We start from the raw sequence: 19,962 nt of genomic DNA on the forward strand, positions 1-19,962 counted from the left end.
ACTGAGAGAAATCCGAAAAAGTTAAAATAACATTCCGGAAATGTTAATTTTACCCTCCATTATTGATCCGAAATCGGTGTAAATATTACCCTTTTTAGGTGTATTATGCGTTAAAGTTACCCTTCTTCCATGTTGATTTTACCCTTAAAAGGTGTAAAATTAATATTAAAAAATGTTGATATATTTTTACACCCGAAAAGTGTTAAAGTTATGACGAACAAAAGTCAATCGTAGTCTCTTTTTTTTCTCAGTGTATAGCCTGAAGACTCCTTCACTGAGAAAAAAGAGAGTTCGATTAACATTGTTTCCTCAGAAATTTAACAATTTTTAGGTGTAAAAATATATCAATATTTTTTTAATGTTAATTTTACACCTTATTGAGAAGTATAGGTTTAAGTGTAAAACTTAACATAAAACTCTCTATAACCGTAAATTGAGATGAAGTTGTATGTGTGGAGTTGTTGTAGATCCAATGTTTATTTTTATTGAAAGAATATTATCGGAAAATGCAATTTTCCTGTGTTCTGTGAATGAAACTTACCCCTCAATGTACTGGAGTTTCATTGCTTTCCAAGCTTCAGGAAAATTAAACTCGTGAACAATTTCTCCAAGAAAAAACCTTCACTCTCTTGCTAGAATATTTGTAGAGGGAGCATTTCCCCTCATCACGTGCTCATTTTCCATACAATATTGTGCATTTTTCAGTAGTTTTACCAACACCTACAATCAGCGAGTAAATAGAAAGCAAAAAAATGGGGCAGCAGGTGAGAGACATTCAATATTCCTAAATATTTGTCCTTTATTTTTACACACTAGGGGAGTCACCTCTAGAATCCACGGTGACGTCACGAAGAGAAAGCTTTTCTATTTACAGGGCTGGTTTTGAGGTTCTTTGAGAGGAGAATCAGATTGTGTTTGGATTAGAGCAGTGACATACTGAGCATGATTCCTCATCTGTGCCATCTCCGCATCCATTGCGTCCAGAACAGGCAATTGCTGTAGATCTACATCGTCCATTTCGGCACCTCAGAGGGCAGTAGACATTCTCAAAGCTGCTCAGGAGTCTGAAGAAGATTGCTGGCATCTCGCGAGAGCCACAAAGATAGGCTGGCTCATCGCTTCCGTCTCGGCATGAGACAATTGAGTTGCAGTACTCATATTCCGGGAGGCATTCGCCACTGCGACACCTAAAGGTCCCTTGAGGACACTGTCCAGTGGCGATGGAACTGCAGTCTGCCTCATCCTCACCGTCCGGACACTGTCGACGTCCATCGCATCGAGCACCACGGGAGATGCACTTGGAACTGCGATGGCAGAAGAACGTTTGTGGGGGACACTGGGATGTTTCTGTGGCTTTGCATTCCTCATCTGATGCATCCGCACAATCCGGTCGACCGTCACAGACGAAATACCATGAGATGCAGATTCCACTCGAGCGGCACTGAAAGCATTCACAAAACAATTTTATCCTCTGTTACGCAGCCGGAAAGATAGTTTATTCAGTTAACTTGTTCGAAAAATAACCTATTGAAAAAGTTTTTCAGAAGAGGGTAGAATGTAGGGAAACATGGGGCAAAATGTGACAAAAAGAAAATTAAAAGCTAACTCAAGTCATTTCAATGACGTACAAATAACGTTTTTATGACTTACTCGTCTAACGCAAGGTGTCACTAGTGACCGCTTTAATTATAGGCATTATCCATGTTCTAGAAAAGGGCCTTAATAAGTACTTATAAATTTCTTAATTTAGGCGTTTAGTTATCGAGCGAAAGCAACGACATCTTGCGGACATTAAGAAATACTCGGAACGACGACTCAGGACCCACTGTATCTACACACTGAGAGAAATCCGAAAAAGTTAAAATAACATTCCGGAAAAGTTGATTTTACCCTGCAGTATTGATCCAAAATCGGTGTAAATATTACCCTTTTTAGGTGTATTAGGGGTTAAAGGTAGCCTTTTTCATGTTAATTTTACCCTTAATAAGATGTAAAATTAACATAAAAAAATTTTGACTTTTAATTTTTTTTAAATTTATTTCAAAAATCCACAACAAATAGGGTACAACCCTCTTAAAATCGCGTGGCAAGAAAAAAGAAAAAAACACAGAAAAAAAGGAAAAATGGAAAGAAAATAATAAATATATTTGATATATTCTTACACCTAAAAAGTGTTTAATTTCTGAGGAAAAAATGTTAATCGCACCCTCTTTTTCCTCAGTGCATCGGTGGACCTAAAAAACTCCTCAAGGTTCTTGTGTGCCAGAATAGTAATTCATTTAAATTCCCCCAATTTTATTTTAATAAAAACATTTTAAATTTCCGAAAAGGAGACCGAATAACCCGAATCAACTGATTTAAACCAATTTGTAAATCACTCGAAAGATTCCACAAAATAATTTTGAGAGTAGGGTAAAGTGATATAATTTGGAATTAGTGTTACAAGTTGGACAATTCGCCGGTACAAGTTGGACATGGCTTTTTTCTTGATAAATACAGTAAAAAATTTGTTTTTAAGCACAAGGAACCAAATTATAAAACTAAAGCATTAAAAATATACAAATAAAAATGAAGTAGGGGAAAGTCGTCTGCCTTTAAATGCAGCAGCCTTCAAATGTTGCGATTTTTTCGTTGTTCTCAAAAGCATAAATTATATTCTATTACCTATTAGGTAGCTATCCATCATCCTCACAAATCATCAAAAAATGGAGAGCCTAGCTCCTATTTCCTAGATGCTAGATCAAAAAAAATGAAAATGAGCTCTAAACTGTAATTTTGATGTTCCACAAATCATGTGATTTTTCATAGTAAAAATCATTTTACAAATAAATCTTCCATTGTGACACATAGAAGGTTAATCAAGCTTAATATTTCTGTTAATACATTTTGGTTCAGATGACACAATTTTTGTGGGTGGCAAAAATTTGAAAATATCACCCTGCAGCAGCCTTTAAATGCTAATGTCGTGTGCCTTTAAATCCTATCTTTCCATACATCAAAACATGTGAAATCGAACTCCTACTTTTCTCTGACGAACGTCATACAAATACTTATAACCTGCTATCTTGCTCCGGCCGGGATGTTTCAAGTTGACAATTGTCAACTTCAATGGCTTTTTCTTCCAAATTTTCAAGTGAAAAACAGTTCTTCAGAAAAATGTGAAGAAAAGTTATTGTTTAATGTCTTTTGACTGCAGTGATGATTTTAGTGAGTGCGTTAGGCTTCAACCTATTCATTTATAGCCCATTTAGTTTTATTGATTCAATATTCTCAGTGAAGGAAAAACATTTAAAGGCAGCTGCCTCGCGTTTGAAGGCAGACTATGCCAGCTGCCTTCATACAAATCGACATCACTTTTTTAATTTCCTCAGAAGGAAAAACTGAGGACTTGCGAGTGCTAAATGAGGTAATCATATACGCCGAATGAACAAGAGAATTTTTTGGTGTAGTAGAAAATAAAATCCATTTTGTGGATTCTTCAGAAAAAAATCTTAAATTTGGAACTCCATTTTTCATTTGAAGGCAGACGACTTTCCCCTACTAAATTTATCAAAAAAAAAGCCCTGTCCAAATTGTACCATTGTCCAACTTGTACCACTTTACCCTAATGAAATTAATTTTCGGACAAAAATTACTAATCGGTTCATGACTGGTTCTCAACCGATTTGAACGGATTTATAAATCACTCAGAATATTTCCCAAAATACACCTTAGGAGTAATTTAATTGAATTTCGTATAAAAATTATTTATCGGTTATGAACCGGTTCATTACCGATTCAAAATCGCTTGGAACCGGTTCAGTTTTATAGAAAATTTCAACGATATTTCCACACATGGTCAATTGTCCGTCTGGGAAATCTCTAAAACATATCCAAAAAATGAAGAAAAAAATCGCACGACGTGTTTTCCTGCAATTCCAAAAGCACGAGGAGTTGGGGGAAAATGAGGGGCATGTTAATGTACCATTTAGTCAACGTACCAGAAATACTTGAGATAGAATGTCCATATTTTGGGATTAGTTTCCTACAGATTAATAGATGAATTTTTTGAAAAGAAATTTTTTTTACCTATTACGGGGGCGCGAGGAGCCCCTGTCAAACACACGTCTTAACGGTCATTGAATTTAAATTCTGTGCATTAATTCATTAAAAACTCTATTGCTTTAGATAGAGTAACTAACCAAGAAAACAAATTGGCAACTTGAATTCAAATCAGGGAAGAGGAACGAGGCCAATTTTAACAAATTCGACGGGATGTCAAATTTTCCATTCGCCATTTTGAGCGAAAATTTTGCATGACCTTCCGCGAAGCAAGAAAACAATAAAAAAATGTATTTTTATCTCTGTCTGACTATTTTTCCCAAGTAAATGAAGAACTAAAGTAACTAAAAATGCATTTTCGACAGCAATTCAGATAAAAATTGACTAGGAATAAATCATCTAAAATCACTCAATTTGCGTATGATGTATAATACCATGGTAAGGAATGGGTTAAGTTGACTTATTGGGGGTCCTCTTAGGTCCCAAGTCGCTATCTCTAATCATTTGGCTTCTAGAGCTGGCGACAGAGGGAATCTGAATTAGGTGAATTCTTAAATGGTCTATCGACTTAGGCAATAACAAACAAATAGACATCTTGTAAACTTGTAAGGCTTTCCCCTTAATACAAACTACTTAATTAAAGATTTTTACAAAGGCTTTAATTAAGTACTTATGTTATGGCTGAGTCATGCGATTTTATTTTTGCGTTGAGTTTTGTCTCATTTTCATTATTTTTTTAAGTCATTCAGTTAAGAATTTATAACGTTCTTGTACTTTTGATACTCAGCAGGATGTATTTGTGGTCTACCAAACGTTGATTCATTTTTGTAAAAAAAAATTATATTTAAATAAATTTTGATTGTGATAGAATCTCATTATAATCACTTCAGCACATCAAATCAATTCACAGTGTGATGGCATCTTCAAGTAGATTGCGGCCCTTCATATCCACTCACCTTTTCTTTTCTCTTTCGTTTCGCGTGTTCTTAGAGAAAGCAAAACAATGACTTTGGTGTTTCTTTCCGCGTGATGAAAACGTTCTCAGAAAAAGGTATTAAGAAATCACCGAGCAACGGTTTAAGATTGAGTTAAACTCCTCAAATTGATATCCAAAGCCATCAGAAATGCTCTTAGAATTGGTCTACGGAGATTGAGGGTGGACTAAATGAACTTTTTGCTAAGACTCTCACGCTAGAACTCATAAAGTTTCAAATTACTGAAGTGGGACTAAAAGGTAATTAAAAGAACACTCTCAATCTTCTGTTCATATCTCACAAAACTCTAGCTCAATTCCTGAGGTACTTTTTTGTCTGTTTCGGGGAATTTTCGCAAGATGAACTAAAGACACTTTTAGTGAAAAGAACATAAATTTTTATGTTGTCGTAAAGTCTAAAGTGGATGTAACAAAAAGTTCAATTGTTTCACTCATCATTCCTTCTTTAGGTATCAGCACTTAATCAACAACTCAATTGAAGAAGAACTCAAAAGAAAATCATATCACAAGAAATTCTTAAAGAAAACCTCAATTGGACATTCTTAAGAGACCTTATGTGATTTCTTTCATATCCATTTTTAAAGAAGAAAAATTTAACGTTTCCAACACGATAAGATCAAAAATGCCTGAGACAAATTAATAAACCATCGTAATATAGCTCGAAGATATTTTTGGTATTTCTCAAGAGTTATTTTATGAAATTCTCTGCACGTCTAACATGAATATACAACATTTCTTCAATTGGGTTTAGAGAAAGTGATTTTTTTTATTCCAGAAATTGTCACGATTTAAAGTTCCCACCGAGACATCTTCCACTGAAGAACAATCGCCAAAAGCTCTAAAGAAGACTCTCAAAATGTTAATGTTTTACAACTAATTAACAGACCTTTCCTTGCTCGAACTCGAAGTGACTGCAGTATATAATCCATTTGTTTTGAGATATATTTAATTAATTTACCTAAAATAGACTTTAATTAAAAATTATTTAGTAACATAACAGTAGAAAATTAAAGAAATCACTAGAACACTCCATTATTTAAGGAAATCGGGTTTACATTGAAGTTCTAAAATGCAGTTCTCAGATGGCGAATTTGAGCCAATGCAAGGGGAAAATAGGAACAGAAGTGGCGAAAATAGGAACAGACGCGGCGAAAATAGGAACAGTCGTGACAGCCAATTCTTCAGACCAGAGGTGTGCAAGAACCGTTTGAAACCGAATAAACGTCAAAATAAGTTTGTTCATGTAGCGTTTTGAGCATTGATGTACAAGTTCCATTTGACGTTTGTTCGGTTTCAAACGGATCTTGCACGCCTCTGCTTCAGACGCATTTTGGGAAATACTTTTGAAAATTTTCAATAAAATAAAATTCATAACCGTCACCTAAGTTTCAAATTGTAGCTCTGAAGACAACTCAGGTGGCGAATGGGACTAATAACGGCGAAAAAAGGAACGATTGTGACAGTTAATTATTCAGACGAGTTTTAGGGAATAATTTTCAAAATTTGCATTAAAATAAAAATAGTAACAATTTAATGAGTTGTTATTCTGGCACATAAGAATCTTGATAAGTTTTTCAGTGTTTTATTATATTTTGTGTTTATTTTTAAAATAATTTTGATTTAAAATAAATAAAATGGAATGAAGAAGTCGAATTTGTATTTAAGTTTTTAAATGAAGTTTTGTACAAAATTTCAGTGACGAATTAGGACCAATATTATGGCGAAATTAGGAACAGATGCGGCGAAAGTAGAAACAGTCGAGACAGTTCATAATTCAGGCGTGTTTCTGAATATTTAAAGAATATTCAAATAAATAAAATTAAAAACTTTTTCACTGAAAATGAAAAATTCACTTTTTCACTGAAAATGGACTTTTTACTGAAAATTTTCAAAATTTGCACTAAAATAAAATTAGTAACAATTAAATGAGTTGTTATTCTGACACATAAGAACACTGATGAGCTTTTCAGTGTTTTATTATTTTTTGTATTTATTTTTAAAATAATTTTTATATAAAATTTATGTAAAATAAATAAAATGGAATTAAGAAGTCGAATTTGTATTTAAGTTTTTAAATGTAGTTCTGTGTACACAATTTAAGTGAGGAATTGGGACCAATATTACGGCGAAATTAGGAACAGATGCGGCGAAAGTACTCTGAATAAAATGTCTTGTTAAAGGATCAAATGGATTTTGTTGAAATTTTGTCAAAGGGATGTTATTTATCAATTTGACAAAACTTTTTCTTGCATTTTATATGGAAAAAACACCCTTTTGACAAACTTTTAACAAGATCCAGTTGGCCACCGATTTGACAAAATTTTTCCATATTACGTATGGAAGAACATCCTTTTTACAAACTTGTCTTGTTAGTTTGACAAAACATTAGTAGTATTAGTGGGAACAGTCGTGACAGTTCATAATTCAGGCGTGTTTTTGAATATTTAAAGAATTTTCAATTAAATAAAATTAAGAACTATTTTATTAGACAAGATCATTGATGAACTTTTTAGTATGATCTTTAAATTTTTATATTTTTGCAAATATTTTAATGCTGAGAATAGAATGAAAAAATCGAATTTGTATTAAAATGTAACTCTTCAGACAGCTAAGGTGGCGAATATGGACCAATATCACGGAGAAAATAGGAACAGAAGGGGCGAAAATGAGAACAGTCCTGACAGTTCATTGATTTGGGAATTGATTTCCCAAATTGTCACAAAATAAAATTAGGAGCAATTAAATGAGTTACCATATTGATACAATACAATCTTAATAAACTTGTTAGTATGATGTTTTAATTTTTTATGTCCTCCACATTTTTTCTAAGCAAATTGGGAATTAAGAATATACCACGGCGAAATAGAAACAGATGCGGCGAAAATGAGAACAGTTTAACTGAAATCTTTAAATTATTAGTTCTCCCTTCCTGAAATTATTTGCTATTTTCAAATAAATCTTATAAAGATTTATTTATCTAGACATTAAATTGATCGATTGAATTCGAGCAGTCTGCGATTTTTTCTTCGCCGTTTCTTTTAATTTGGTAACTAACGGCCAAGAGTTCCAAATAATTTTTCCCTCCGGAAATCATCAAGTTCTGTTCCAATTTCGACTCTGTGTGATCTTCAGACCAGAAGAAAACAAGAACTTAAAAAGAAAATTAATTGAGTGAGCGAAGTAGCAATGATCACCAAGTCGAAGAAATGTCTCAAGTGCATGTTGTCTTAAATGATTTACATGTTTTTCTTTTACTTTGATATTTTTTTTTGATCACAATGACAAAGCCATATTTGGCGTTCTATGGGATCTTTCTTTTGCTCCAAATCCGCTATCTTTGGAGAACTACGAGAGAACCTAAGAATTTACTAAAGGTAATAACTTTCACAGCATGAAATCCATTCATTGAGAACACCGATGCACGCGCGTGAAAATTTTTCAATTTTTCTACCATCATCCCAGCATAAGAATAACATAAAAAATAATCAGATGGTACTTTTCTCTAAGCATTTGCTCGGTAATTGATTTTTCTGCTAAATCCACTAGAATGGGAGATCTTCCCTCTTAATACTAGAAGCATGGATAGTAATTAATTTACTTTTTTTTCTTTCACTCAAATATTCGAGTGGCTTCACACATCGACAAACACGCGGAAATAATTGGACATCTTTTACATGCATTCCCTATGCAAAGCACCCTCTTAAGAAGATTCTTATTTATGACAAGAATGGTATTTTTTGCTATTTTTATGCGTTATGCGTCAATAAATTACTTTCTCACCTGAAACGTTCCGGCAGTGCATCCTGTTTTATTTGCATGACACTCCTCTTGAAGCCCCTCAATCTTTGCACAGTCACATCTTCCAGCTTTGTTGCAGAAACTAAAGGTATCCGCAAGTTGACACTGTTGGTCATCCGAACAGGGATGTCCAAGTGATACTGGTCCATGGCCTAAATCAATTCTACCTCGTACACTGTGAGTTTTAAGGAGATGCTGGATTTCTTCACTGGATGCTGAGGAATCCTTCCTGGCTTCGTAAATTGCCGCAGGAGTATTTGTAGCCTCTTCAGTTTCATCATCGAAGGATTCTTTAGCCTTAAGAAAAAAAACGCAATGATCAATTTCATTTGAATGTCCAAAATCAAGGCAGTTTTCTTAAAGTCGGACAGCGCTGAAAGTCGGACATACTGAAAATCGGACTATGAGTAGCACAAATACAAATTAAATATGGTTGCTTATTAAGTGTCCGTCTTTTTAAAATGTTGCCTTACAATCCCGCATTTTGATTTTTTTGTAAGAAAATGACAAAGCCAAATCGTAACATGGTAAGGTCCAATTCCATATAAAAATAGGATAAAAGTCCCTATTTTAATAAAGGCACCTTAATCCAAAGGTACACTATTTCCCCCTAGTCATCGAAAAGATCCCCAGATGGAAAGTCTGACGTACACTTGACATTCCAGTTTAGATGGATACAGAGACAAAGAAGACTACGAAAAAGTACAGGCCATATAGGGTGGTGGCATTACTTATGGCCAGTCTATACTTGTGGCCTCTTCGCAAAAATCTTCAATTTTTTCTCACAAAATGATTTCAAAGTACCACGAAATTACCAATATTTGATGTGCTATCATTTAATGAAAATTTTAAATTGATTTACTTTAATATTTCGGTACAATAATAAACAATTTAAGGAAAATATTTTACTGATGCGGATTACGATTAAAAATACGTCAAATCGTTAAGAAATTTACTAACGATCTTAAAAATTTTTACAACTAATTATATCTTCAATCGCAAATATTTAGTACTATTTTTCAAAACTTCTTTCCTTAATAACTATATGTTCTTTTACTATTAAATTTTGATAAATTTTTAAACAATAAATATAAAATTAAAATGAGGCCATAAGTTATGACCAAATTGATAGGATTACGGACTTGTGGCCACGGTGTGGCGCCCTCATACGATATGTGGCACTATTTTGATTTGAAGAGTTGTCAATTGTATTGTTTTTATTCAATAGTTCGGTGTTTTCTGGCAAACATTTAATGAAATTTAAGGTAAGTAATGAAATTGTAATATAAAATTGTTTATAAATAAATGAGGTGTAAAATCTGATTTCAAGATTCCTCGAGAGTTGCAGATTTATCTCATGAATTTGTATTTTGTTACAGATAACCTAACTTTTCTTTTTCACTCTTTTAGGACAGTGATACCAGTAAAAAAAAAATATAAAAAAAACTAAAAAGAGCCTCAATATTCAACTCGCAGGCATTATGAGGCATTGATAATTCAATGGCCGCGACCAGAGTATTTCAGGTGTATCACATTCCTCTCACAACTCTCCTCAATAAAATCTCCGGGAAGGATCCGGAAGAAATATCAGACCACGAAAGCTTTCGCAATGCCCTTACAAAAGGAGACAGAGGGAATTATGAGGTGGATTTTTCATGCAGTCAAATATGCATTTTTCATTATGAAAAAACGGATTGCGGGGCTCAGTAAATAGAAGGATGAGAAGCAATTAATAGTGCAATGCTACAATCATGAATAAAAACTATAAAAACTTAAGAAAAAAATAACAAAAATTTATGAAACTGCTCAATTTTTTTTTCTTTTCTTTTGCACTTAAAATATTTTATTTCTAAGTTTATTTTGCATCATTTTACATTGTGGCCATAAGTCATTCCACGAGCGGCACTAAGTTCGTAAAAGTGGTCACAAGTTATGAATTTTACATGTTTGGAAAAATCATTCTTTTTCTGAGGCTTAAGGGAATTTCCTAATACATTCACCCGGATATATCGAAAAGAGGTACTTAAAAGAAATTACAGTTAAAATTTTATCTTATATAGTCAAAAAGAAAAGAAGCTGTGAGCAAATATGTCCTTAATGTGGCCATAAGTAATGCCGCTACCCTATTCAAGAGTACCGTAGATGCGGGATCGAACATGAGATTGGTTCGGTTAGGGCCATCCTTAAATGATAGAATTAAAGAAAAGCTTACGAAGAGCAGGGGCCTAAAATTACCCCCGAAGGCCAAAATTACCAGAATTTACGGTATTCATTTATAGTATTCTTCCTTTGCCCATCAGTGAAAAAGTCTTAATATTCCAATTTAGGTTCGATTCTAAATTATTCGTTTGCACCCTAAATAAAAAAAATATTCTGAACTGTTTTGTTCTTGATTGTTTTGAAAATTTTAATAAGAGGGTAGCTTAACATTTTATCAATTGGTATTAAACGTTTTTTGATCAAAGAGAACAAGAGTTTTTTTTAATTGTACAATAATGGCCCCGGAATACCTTTTCAAAATCAGGAAAATTTCATGAAATCAAAATTCACATCCCTTTCTTTTTCAAACTTATTGCATATTTTTGGGGGATTCATCTTTGAGGGATTCTCCCTTTTATTGCAAATACTATCATTATTAAAATTTAATAACCGACTGTACATTGTAAGAATGGAATATGTATGTAAATAAATAAAGAAATAAATAAATCGGTGGCAGCCAAAATCCCGAAAGCCAAAATCCCGAACACCAAAATCCCGAATTTTCAAAATCCTGAAAGGGATGAAATTATATGAAGGAAAATGCTTAGAATAATTTCCCAAGACACAGAAGATTTCCCTTTGCCTCCAACAAGCGCAAGTACAATCGTGGTAGTAGCTGTGACACTTTTAAGAATTCGGGATTTTGGCTTTCGGAATTTTGGACTATTCGGAATTTTGGCTTTCGGGATTTTGGCGTTCGGGATTTTGATTTTTAGGATTTTGGCGTTCGGGATTTTGACCGGGACCCAAATAAATATGTCTATCTTACTCTGTCATTCTCCAACTTCGATTGAGCTAAATTGTATTTGTTGTAATATTTAAAAGAAAAAGAAGAGTATCAAAGAATGAGATAGGCATACAGAAAGAGTGTGAGAAAGACAGGGATTCGAATTTTGACTTCATGAAATTTTCCTGATCTAAATATGTTCTGGAATCATAATGGTTACGGCACACCTTTTAGATCAGGAAAATTTGATAAAGTCGAAGTTCACATCCCTTTATTTCTTAAATAAATTTTGCGTATGTCTATCCCACTCTTTCGCACTCTTCTTCTTTTGGACAGCACACCAAATTAAATTTAGTTCAATTTAGGTTCGATTTTAAATTTATGTGGGATAGATTTGAGAAAGAAAGAGAAGTGAATTTTGATTTTGTGAAATTTTACCGATATAATAGGTGTGGCGAAAGCTTATGGCGCTGGCATACCTTTTCAATTTAGTGAAATTCAATCGATTGAAATTTTACCTCCCTTACTCTTTCAAATTGAAATCAGATATAGCTGTCTCTGTCAAATGGAGATTGAAATTGAAATTTCATTTTAATTTCAATTTTAAATTTCATTTGGCAGAATGAGACAACTATATCTGATTTCGGTTTGAAAGAGTGAGAGGTAAAATTTCAATCGATTGAATTTCACTCAATTGAAAAGATGTGCCAGCGCCATTAAGAAACTAATTTAAATCGAACATTCATTTCGATCTTATTGAAAAATCAATAAAATCCTTTCTTTTGACCTTAAATCATTAGACAACCATGGACTGTTCTTCAAACAAATCGTGTTCATAGATCCATTTCCGCACCGATTTTTTACGATTTTAGACAAATGTGCAAAAACGTTCTCGTGAATCGGAATAGCCTTCTTCGAGGAAATTTCTGTTTTAACTTTTTAGAATAATATTCATATGTTCTCAGATTAAAAAGGCTTTAGACTTAATTAATACGATTTTGATCATTCGAATCAAGGGGGTGACATTAGCTCTGAAAAATGCAACCAGTTTTAGTGTAATTTTTTTCCTGTTTTAGTACACATTTCACGAGATATCTCCGAAACTACGTAGGTTGCCAATTTGGGGTTTTCGGTTGCCTCTTCGTTATTAAATTGGCTTTTATTTTGTATTTGCATTTTTTGCTAATTCATTCTACAATGACAGAAAACAGCTAATAAACTCAAAAGTTTTTTCGGTACGCTAGAAACATATGGGAAACATAGGAAACGTCATGCCCCTGATTCGAATCAGATAGCTATTAAACCTTTTCATTAGTTATTCAAGGAGTGTATATTGGCTTTTTTTTTATTTAAAGAAAAATTATCAAAAGTAGCTTCAATTTTCCATTAAAACTTCCTTACAAAAGAAAATTACAAGTTTTCCTTTTTAAAATTTACCTATTTATAAATTTAAATCGCTTGTAAAGACGAGACGTTTTCGGAAACTTCTTAATGATATGCTTTTTGGCGGAAATTCCGATTAAAAAAATGTTTTTTTTATATGTTGTAAAATCTATTTTAAATTTGAGGTCAAATTAGTGGATATAAGGAGAGGGCAACGGATCCTTAAGTTTGACCTAATCGGTCTTTGCAGTACTTGTCAGATCTTTTGTATACCAAAACCTTAAATACTCTAAAGTGCAAGGGGGTCGTCGGTGATCGGAAATCGATACCTCTCACCGTTTGGCCTCTAGCCGTTTGACAAGTTGGAAAAAAATTATAACTGCTCTCTCTCTTTGAGTTCGAGCAGGAAAAATTTTGTGTGAAAAGGTTTTTCAGCTTTGAAAATTGGAATTTTCTTTCTTTTCTTTTGAATGATTTTTTTAGCAAATAGAAAAAATATGTCTTCATGTACCTCGTTGCTTTGGCTCTCTTCGGTGGGGCTTTCTTGCTTGAGAGGTGCTGATTCTGGAAGGTCTTCTGGTTCTTCCGTTGCCTCTAAAGGTTCCTGTGTTGTTACTTCCTCTTCCGGAGCAATACAGACATTTCCTTCCAGTCGAGCAGGATTCTGGCATTGACACCGCCCGAAGAGATTGGGTATCAAGAAGTCACAGAAGCTCCTCTTGTCCCACATTCTGCAGTGCTCATTGCTGTAGCAGACAGTTCCAGGAGGGGCAGCTGCAAGATGTATTATTGAGTTCATTAATCCCATTATCGCCAGCAATTAATCAACTTCCAAACAGTGCTAAATGTCTTGCAATTTAACACATTAGGAGTCAATTGTTGACCATAGACTCAGCACAATATCTTGCAATTTAAACTAATTGGATTACAAAGATGTGCTAATTCAGCTAAATCGTTCGCCATCAACAAATGCAAATAGATTTAATGTATTAGTGATATAGCAATTAATTCAATCAACTGAAGATAATCTTACTTTCCATAGAAAGCTAATTTCCTCTGATACAAGAAACATCTTTCGTGTTTTACGACTATATTTTCAGAGATGTTTAAAACTGTATAAGTTATTAGAATTCATTCGACCTGAAATCAAAAGCATCCAAAACATCACAATTCGGGCAAAAATTCTCATTTTTGTGTAATTTGAACTAACTGGAACTGTTAATGGAATTTGCAGAAAATATAAACAAATTAATTTATTCATTTTTGTAAGAGAAGAAAACAAAAATGTTATACATGTGATAATTGCTCATTATCTTCTCGATAAAAATGTAGGTCAATAAAAATTGAATAACAGAAAAATAAAAGCTGATTTGAACGTTATTTTGCTTTTCTTTTTTTTTAAGTAAGGCTAAAAACTAATTTTCCAATTTGGGGATACGCTAAATACGTTAGGACAAATTTATGGCCAAATAAGGAAATTCGTTAAAACATTTGAGTTATGTATTTGCAAATATTAAAATATTAACTTAGAAAATTGTTCATATATAGTTTTAAAAATGGAGCTATTCCAATGAAAAGAAAGGGAATTCTTTCTCCTGCATATTTTTTTAGCACATGATTGTTCTAAAGTGCTTCTACATTATCGACTTTTTTATGTTGGTTCCTGTCTGGACGATTTTCCCAAGTCCTCGTCATGTTCCAAATCAAAAAACCGGTCTTGACAGGAACCAACATAAAGAAAAGTCGATAATGCAGAAGCACATAAGAACAGTCATGTACTAAAAAGTTCAGGAAAAAGGTTTCTTCTTTTCATTTTTCATTGGAACAGCACCAAAAAATTTCAAATAGAGGTGCTTGAAATAGCCATGACCTCGCCATTAATCTTTTGATATAACAAACCAAGGGTCAAATATTTGCAATTTGTTTTAATGTTATGATTTCTGAAGATGCTGGAGCTAGTGCTCAATCTTCTTTCTCCTGCATATTTTTTTTAGCACATGATTGTTCTAAAGTGCTTCTACATTATTGACTTTTTTATGTTGGTTACGGTCTAGACGGTTTTCCCAAGTCCTCGTCGTGTTCCAAAACCAAAAAAAACTAGTCTTGACAGGAACCAATACAAAGAAAAGTCGATAATGCAGAAGCACATAAGAACAGTCATGTACTAAACAGTTCAGGAAAAGGTTTCTTCTTCTCATTTTTCATTGGAATAGCACCATAAAATTTCAAATAGAGGTGCTTGAAATAGCCATGACCTCGCCCTTAATCTTTTGATATAAAAAACCAAGGGTCAAATATTTGCAATTTGTCTTAATGTTATGATTTCTGAAGATGCTGGAGCTAGTGCTAAATCTTTTAATAAATTTCAATAAATTTCCTGAGCTGTGCAAAGTTTAAGAATAATAGGGTAAGTCTCAAGTTTGAAATGTAATATTTTAAATTCAAATTGATTTTTTAATTCTTTCTTCTGAAAGAGTGTTGCTTGGAACCTTGTAAAGATTTTACCGTCTTTATTTACTCTATAATCATTCTTAATACATTTTAAAATGAATAAAAATGTAGACATAGCTTTGGTGCCCTATTTCGGCCACCTTCATTCTCATAATTCCTTGCCCTTCGGGAATTCTTCCAATATCTTTTTCACGTCATCTCTTTTGTCGAAGCTACATTTTTTGTTATTCTTTTGCATTGTATAATCTCTAGAGTACAGTGCTGTCTCTCTATATGCACACTCTCTATTTGCACAGCTTTTGTGTCGGTTGCATTCAAAATCAATTTGTTTACATTTTGACAAAGTAATAAAGAAAATTATTTTCTTGGTAACTAATTTTTCTTGTTTTTAATTTTCTTAATTTTATTTTTTCTGTCTCATATTATAGTTAAAATAACACGGGAAATTCTAGAACAATAAAAAATATAATAATTTATTAAAAGAAAGAAAAAAACCGTTGGGAATTTCAAAAAAAAGTTGTGCATATTCAGAGAGAGAACTGTCAAAAAAAGTACCCAAATTGTGCATATAGCGAGACAGCACTGTACGTAAAATCTAAAAGTTCATGGAAATTCTAGAAACAAAAAAGGTGGCCGAAATTGCAAGCTGTCCGGAATTTGGCACACTTACCCTACTCCTTTTTATACTTTGTCTAATATATGTAATTCGAAATTACTTGCCTTGTGATTTATGTGCTCGTATTTTATGGAATATGACTTACAAATGAGTTGAAAAGATATTCACAAGAAGCTCCCGGAATATAAAATATAGCTAACAAGATCTTATAACAAAATACCTCCGTAAATACCGAAGAAGAATTTTCATTGTTACCCATTTAACGACTGTGTTCTACATTGATTCTTAGATCTTGCAGCTTCTTGAGTGTTTGTACAAAAACATTTTTTCATTCACTCACGAGATAAACAAGTGTGTCGTCTAAACTGGAGGAATCCCTCAGAGCATCGACAGATTCCATCTGAACAGCCACTGTTGGTGACTTTCTTGGTACATTGCGCCTCCAGCAGACACTCGCTACCCAGCAATAGAGCTGCAAATCAGGAAATGGCAGATTTTCAGTGACTGGAATCAGAGATTGACCTCCAGAGAACTTACCATTGAGACATTGAGTGCTGTTGAATTGGACAAACTCCTCTCTGCACTCGCATTCGTTGTTCTGATTGCAGAAACTGGCAGCGATGGCATCAGAACAGTCCATGTCGTGCTGGCACTGGCTACCAAGAAGTCTGACCTCCTCCTCTGCAGACACACACCAAATGATCACCTGGCAATTAAAGATTCGTTATTGTGTTGCTTGATTGTCTCTCCCACGGAGAAAAAAAAACACAATGACGGAGAAAATTCGCTGAGTGCTCGAAATCGTGACTTCAAGCAATTTTGATATTTTTATTATCTTTTATTCTTCTCAAATAAAAAGGGCCTGCTTCTCTTACAAATAAGGCAAATTAGGTATTTAAATAATAATAATAATAATAATAAGTTTATTGGTTCATGTCCAGGATACAGAAAGTAACATGTAGGACTATACAAACAAATAGAGACTAAAATCTCATTATAGTGTTCAAATTAGGTAATAAAAAAGTAATTTTCACGTCACTGAAGTTACTTAAGGTTCTTCTGAGGTCTAGCCTCTGAATTACCTCAAAATTACGTTATTTTGACTAAAAATATAAAGTATGATTTTTAGTGTATTACGGTGTTATCACACTTGCACAATAAAATTTTAATGTGATTCACATTAATTGTCGCTTGTGAGCGTCCAAATATATTACGGGGAAGTGGGGCACCTTTGAATTGGGGCAGATTTGAAATTGGGCTTTTTTCTCCTATTTTCAAATGGAATTGAGGCTTATCATGACGTAATTTAGCTGCGCAATTGGTTTGTTGGGCTAAATTATATCATAATAAGATTCAGTTTCATTTAAAAATAGGAGAAAAAAGCTCAATTTCAAAGCTTCCCCAATTCAAAGGTGCCCCACTTTCCCCTATTTGTGTCTTTGACTCACTTAATATTTGGGGTTTTTCTATTTATTGATAAAGAAGTGGACTTGGCGTGCAAAAATAAGTTTAAATTTACTTAAAGCATAAATATTTTTCACATTAAAAAATTAAAAAGAAAATCGCATTAATTTTTCGCATTAATGCTATAAATCAATTTATATCAAATTTTGCGGGCCAAGTCTACCTTTTTATTAACAAATAGATCAAATTTTGAATATAAAATGATTCAAACACACAAATTACACATTTGGATTCTCACCAGTGACAATTAATGTGAATCATATTAAAATTTTAATGTGCAAGTGTGATAACACAGTTAGAGTAAGTGTACCAAATTTCGGAACAGTTTCAGTTGCATGCAAGCACCAAAGTCTCAAGTTTAAAATGTAATTATTTTTAATAATATTGAATTTTTTATTACTTCTTCTTAAGGAATGTTGCTCGGAACCTTCTTGTAGATAGTTTATTGTCTTTATTTTCTCTAAAAACCTTCTTAATACATTTTGAAATAAATGAAATGTAGACATGGCTTTGGTGTCCTATTTCGGCCACCTTCATTATCACAGTTTCTTGCCCTTCGGGAATTCTTCCAATGTCTTTTTCACATCATCTCGTTTGTCAAAGCAACATTTTTTGTTATTTTTTGCATTGTATAATCTCTGCAAAAAACTAAAAATTCATGAGAATGCGAGGAACATAAGTGGCCGAAATTGCAACCTGATCGAAATTTGGTACACTTGCCCTATAAGATCTTGTTCCAGGTAAAAGTTACGTCAGTAAAACGAAACCTTTTGAATTGTGGGTATCTTTTCGTTTTTATTTTAAAAACTAATTACTGATTGCAAAGGGGCCCACTCTTTTTCTGTTAAGTAAACTTTTATTTACATGATCTTCGGATGTATATTTACCGGTGCCGGACAAAATCCTGAATGCTAAAATCTAAGCCAAAAAGCTGACAGACATTCGGAATATCAACTCATTCGATATTTTATTTTTACGGGATTTTGTATCAATGAGATTTTGGCCTACATAATTCTGGATTATTACAGTAGACTCTCGCTCAATCTGCCCTTTCTCAAACGGGCGAAAAATTTTGTTGACAATTTTCACGTTTAATTATTAAGCTAATTTCCTCAAATTCGCTGTGGTTCTTCCTATTTTATCGTGATTCTTTATAATTGAGCGCTTTTTGTGGAATTTACAAAGGCTTCGACGCCCAAATCTATCGATAAACCGGATGACATTTTGCCCCAAATGCCCAATTGAGAGAGAGTCTACTGTAATAATAATAACAGTTTACTTTTACAAGGTGTCGCGAGAAATGTCTATTCAAACCAGGGGCCTCTCGAGATTTCATTTTTCCATACATTTTTGCATAGAGGCACTGAAGACTATTGGCAAGTTTTTCCTAAAGAGAATTTACTTGTCAGTCTGATATATTTCAAAATTGTGCATTAAGAACTATCTAAAAATACATATTTCATAATGCTTGCCGAAATAATACAAGAACTACGAGCAAATTTGTTTAAGTCGCGGTGCAATATCTGCAAAATTTTTACAAGGAAAAGTGAAAAATGTCTTCACTTTTTATTAGGCTTGATGGGTCCCTGATTCAAACACTTTAATCATTTATACCGGACGGGATCCGAACTCATAATTGCGACAGTCGAGTCAGGGGCCTCATCTTTCTCCGCTAAAGAGCCGAACGCTCTTACCAATGCACCACAGACCATCTGGCTCGTTATTAAATCCAGGGGCCTCTCGACATTTCATTTTTCCATACGTTTTTGCATAGATTCACTGAAGACTATTGGCAAGTTTCTTCCTAAAGAGAATTGACTTATCAGTCTGATATATTTCGAAATCTTGTATTAAAAGCTATCTAAAAATACATATTTCATAATGTTCGCCAATATAATACAAGAACTACGAGCAAATTTGTTTAAGTCGCGGTGCAATATCTTCAAAATTTTTACAAGGAAAACTGAAAAATAGCTTCACTTTTTATTAGGCTTGATGGGCCCCTGATTAAATCCCTTCATAATCACTGACTAACTCTTTTAATCGATTTTACGAATTTAGCATGAATAGGGTAAGTGTGCCAAATTTCGGCCACTTTGAGTGTAATTTCGGTCAAGCAATTAAATGAATTACAATTATGGATTTAATCTGCCAATAGTCACTGAATTTATTTTGATTTTAAATATTTATTCATTTTAGGGTGTATTTACACAAACACCGTTAAATTTT

At 33.4% G+C, this 19,962-nt stretch overlaps 1 protein-coding gene across 1 annotated transcript in view; it reads right to left on the reverse strand.

Annotated features, from left to right (window-relative positions):
- Nucleotides 1-781: 781 nt before the first annotated feature.
- The window catches only part of LOC129800622 (low-density lipoprotein receptor-related protein 1B), a 36,783-nt gene continuing 17,602 nt past the window's right edge, over nt 782-19,962 (reverse strand). The window contains exons 2-6 of the mRNA XM_055845149.1: nt 16,807-16,975; nt 16,610-16,741; nt 13,714-13,976; nt 8,816-9,130; nt 782-1,441 (exon numbers count right to left, since the gene is read on the reverse strand). Coding sequence (XP_055701124.1) covers nt 905-1,441; nt 8,816-9,130; nt 13,714-13,976; nt 16,610-16,741; nt 16,807-16,975 — 1,416 coding nt within the window. The 3' untranslated portion in view covers nt 782-904. The remainder of the gene's footprint in view (nt 1,442-8,815; nt 9,131-13,713; nt 13,977-16,609; nt 16,742-16,806; nt 16,976-19,962) is intronic.

The sequence above is a fragment of the Phlebotomus papatasi genome, chromosome 2, assembly GCF_024763615.1.
Source record: "Phlebotomus papatasi isolate M1 chromosome 2, Ppap_2.1, whole genome shotgun sequence".
Lineage (NCBI taxonomy): Eukaryota > Metazoa > Arthropoda > Insecta > Diptera > Psychodidae > Phlebotomus > Phlebotomus papatasi.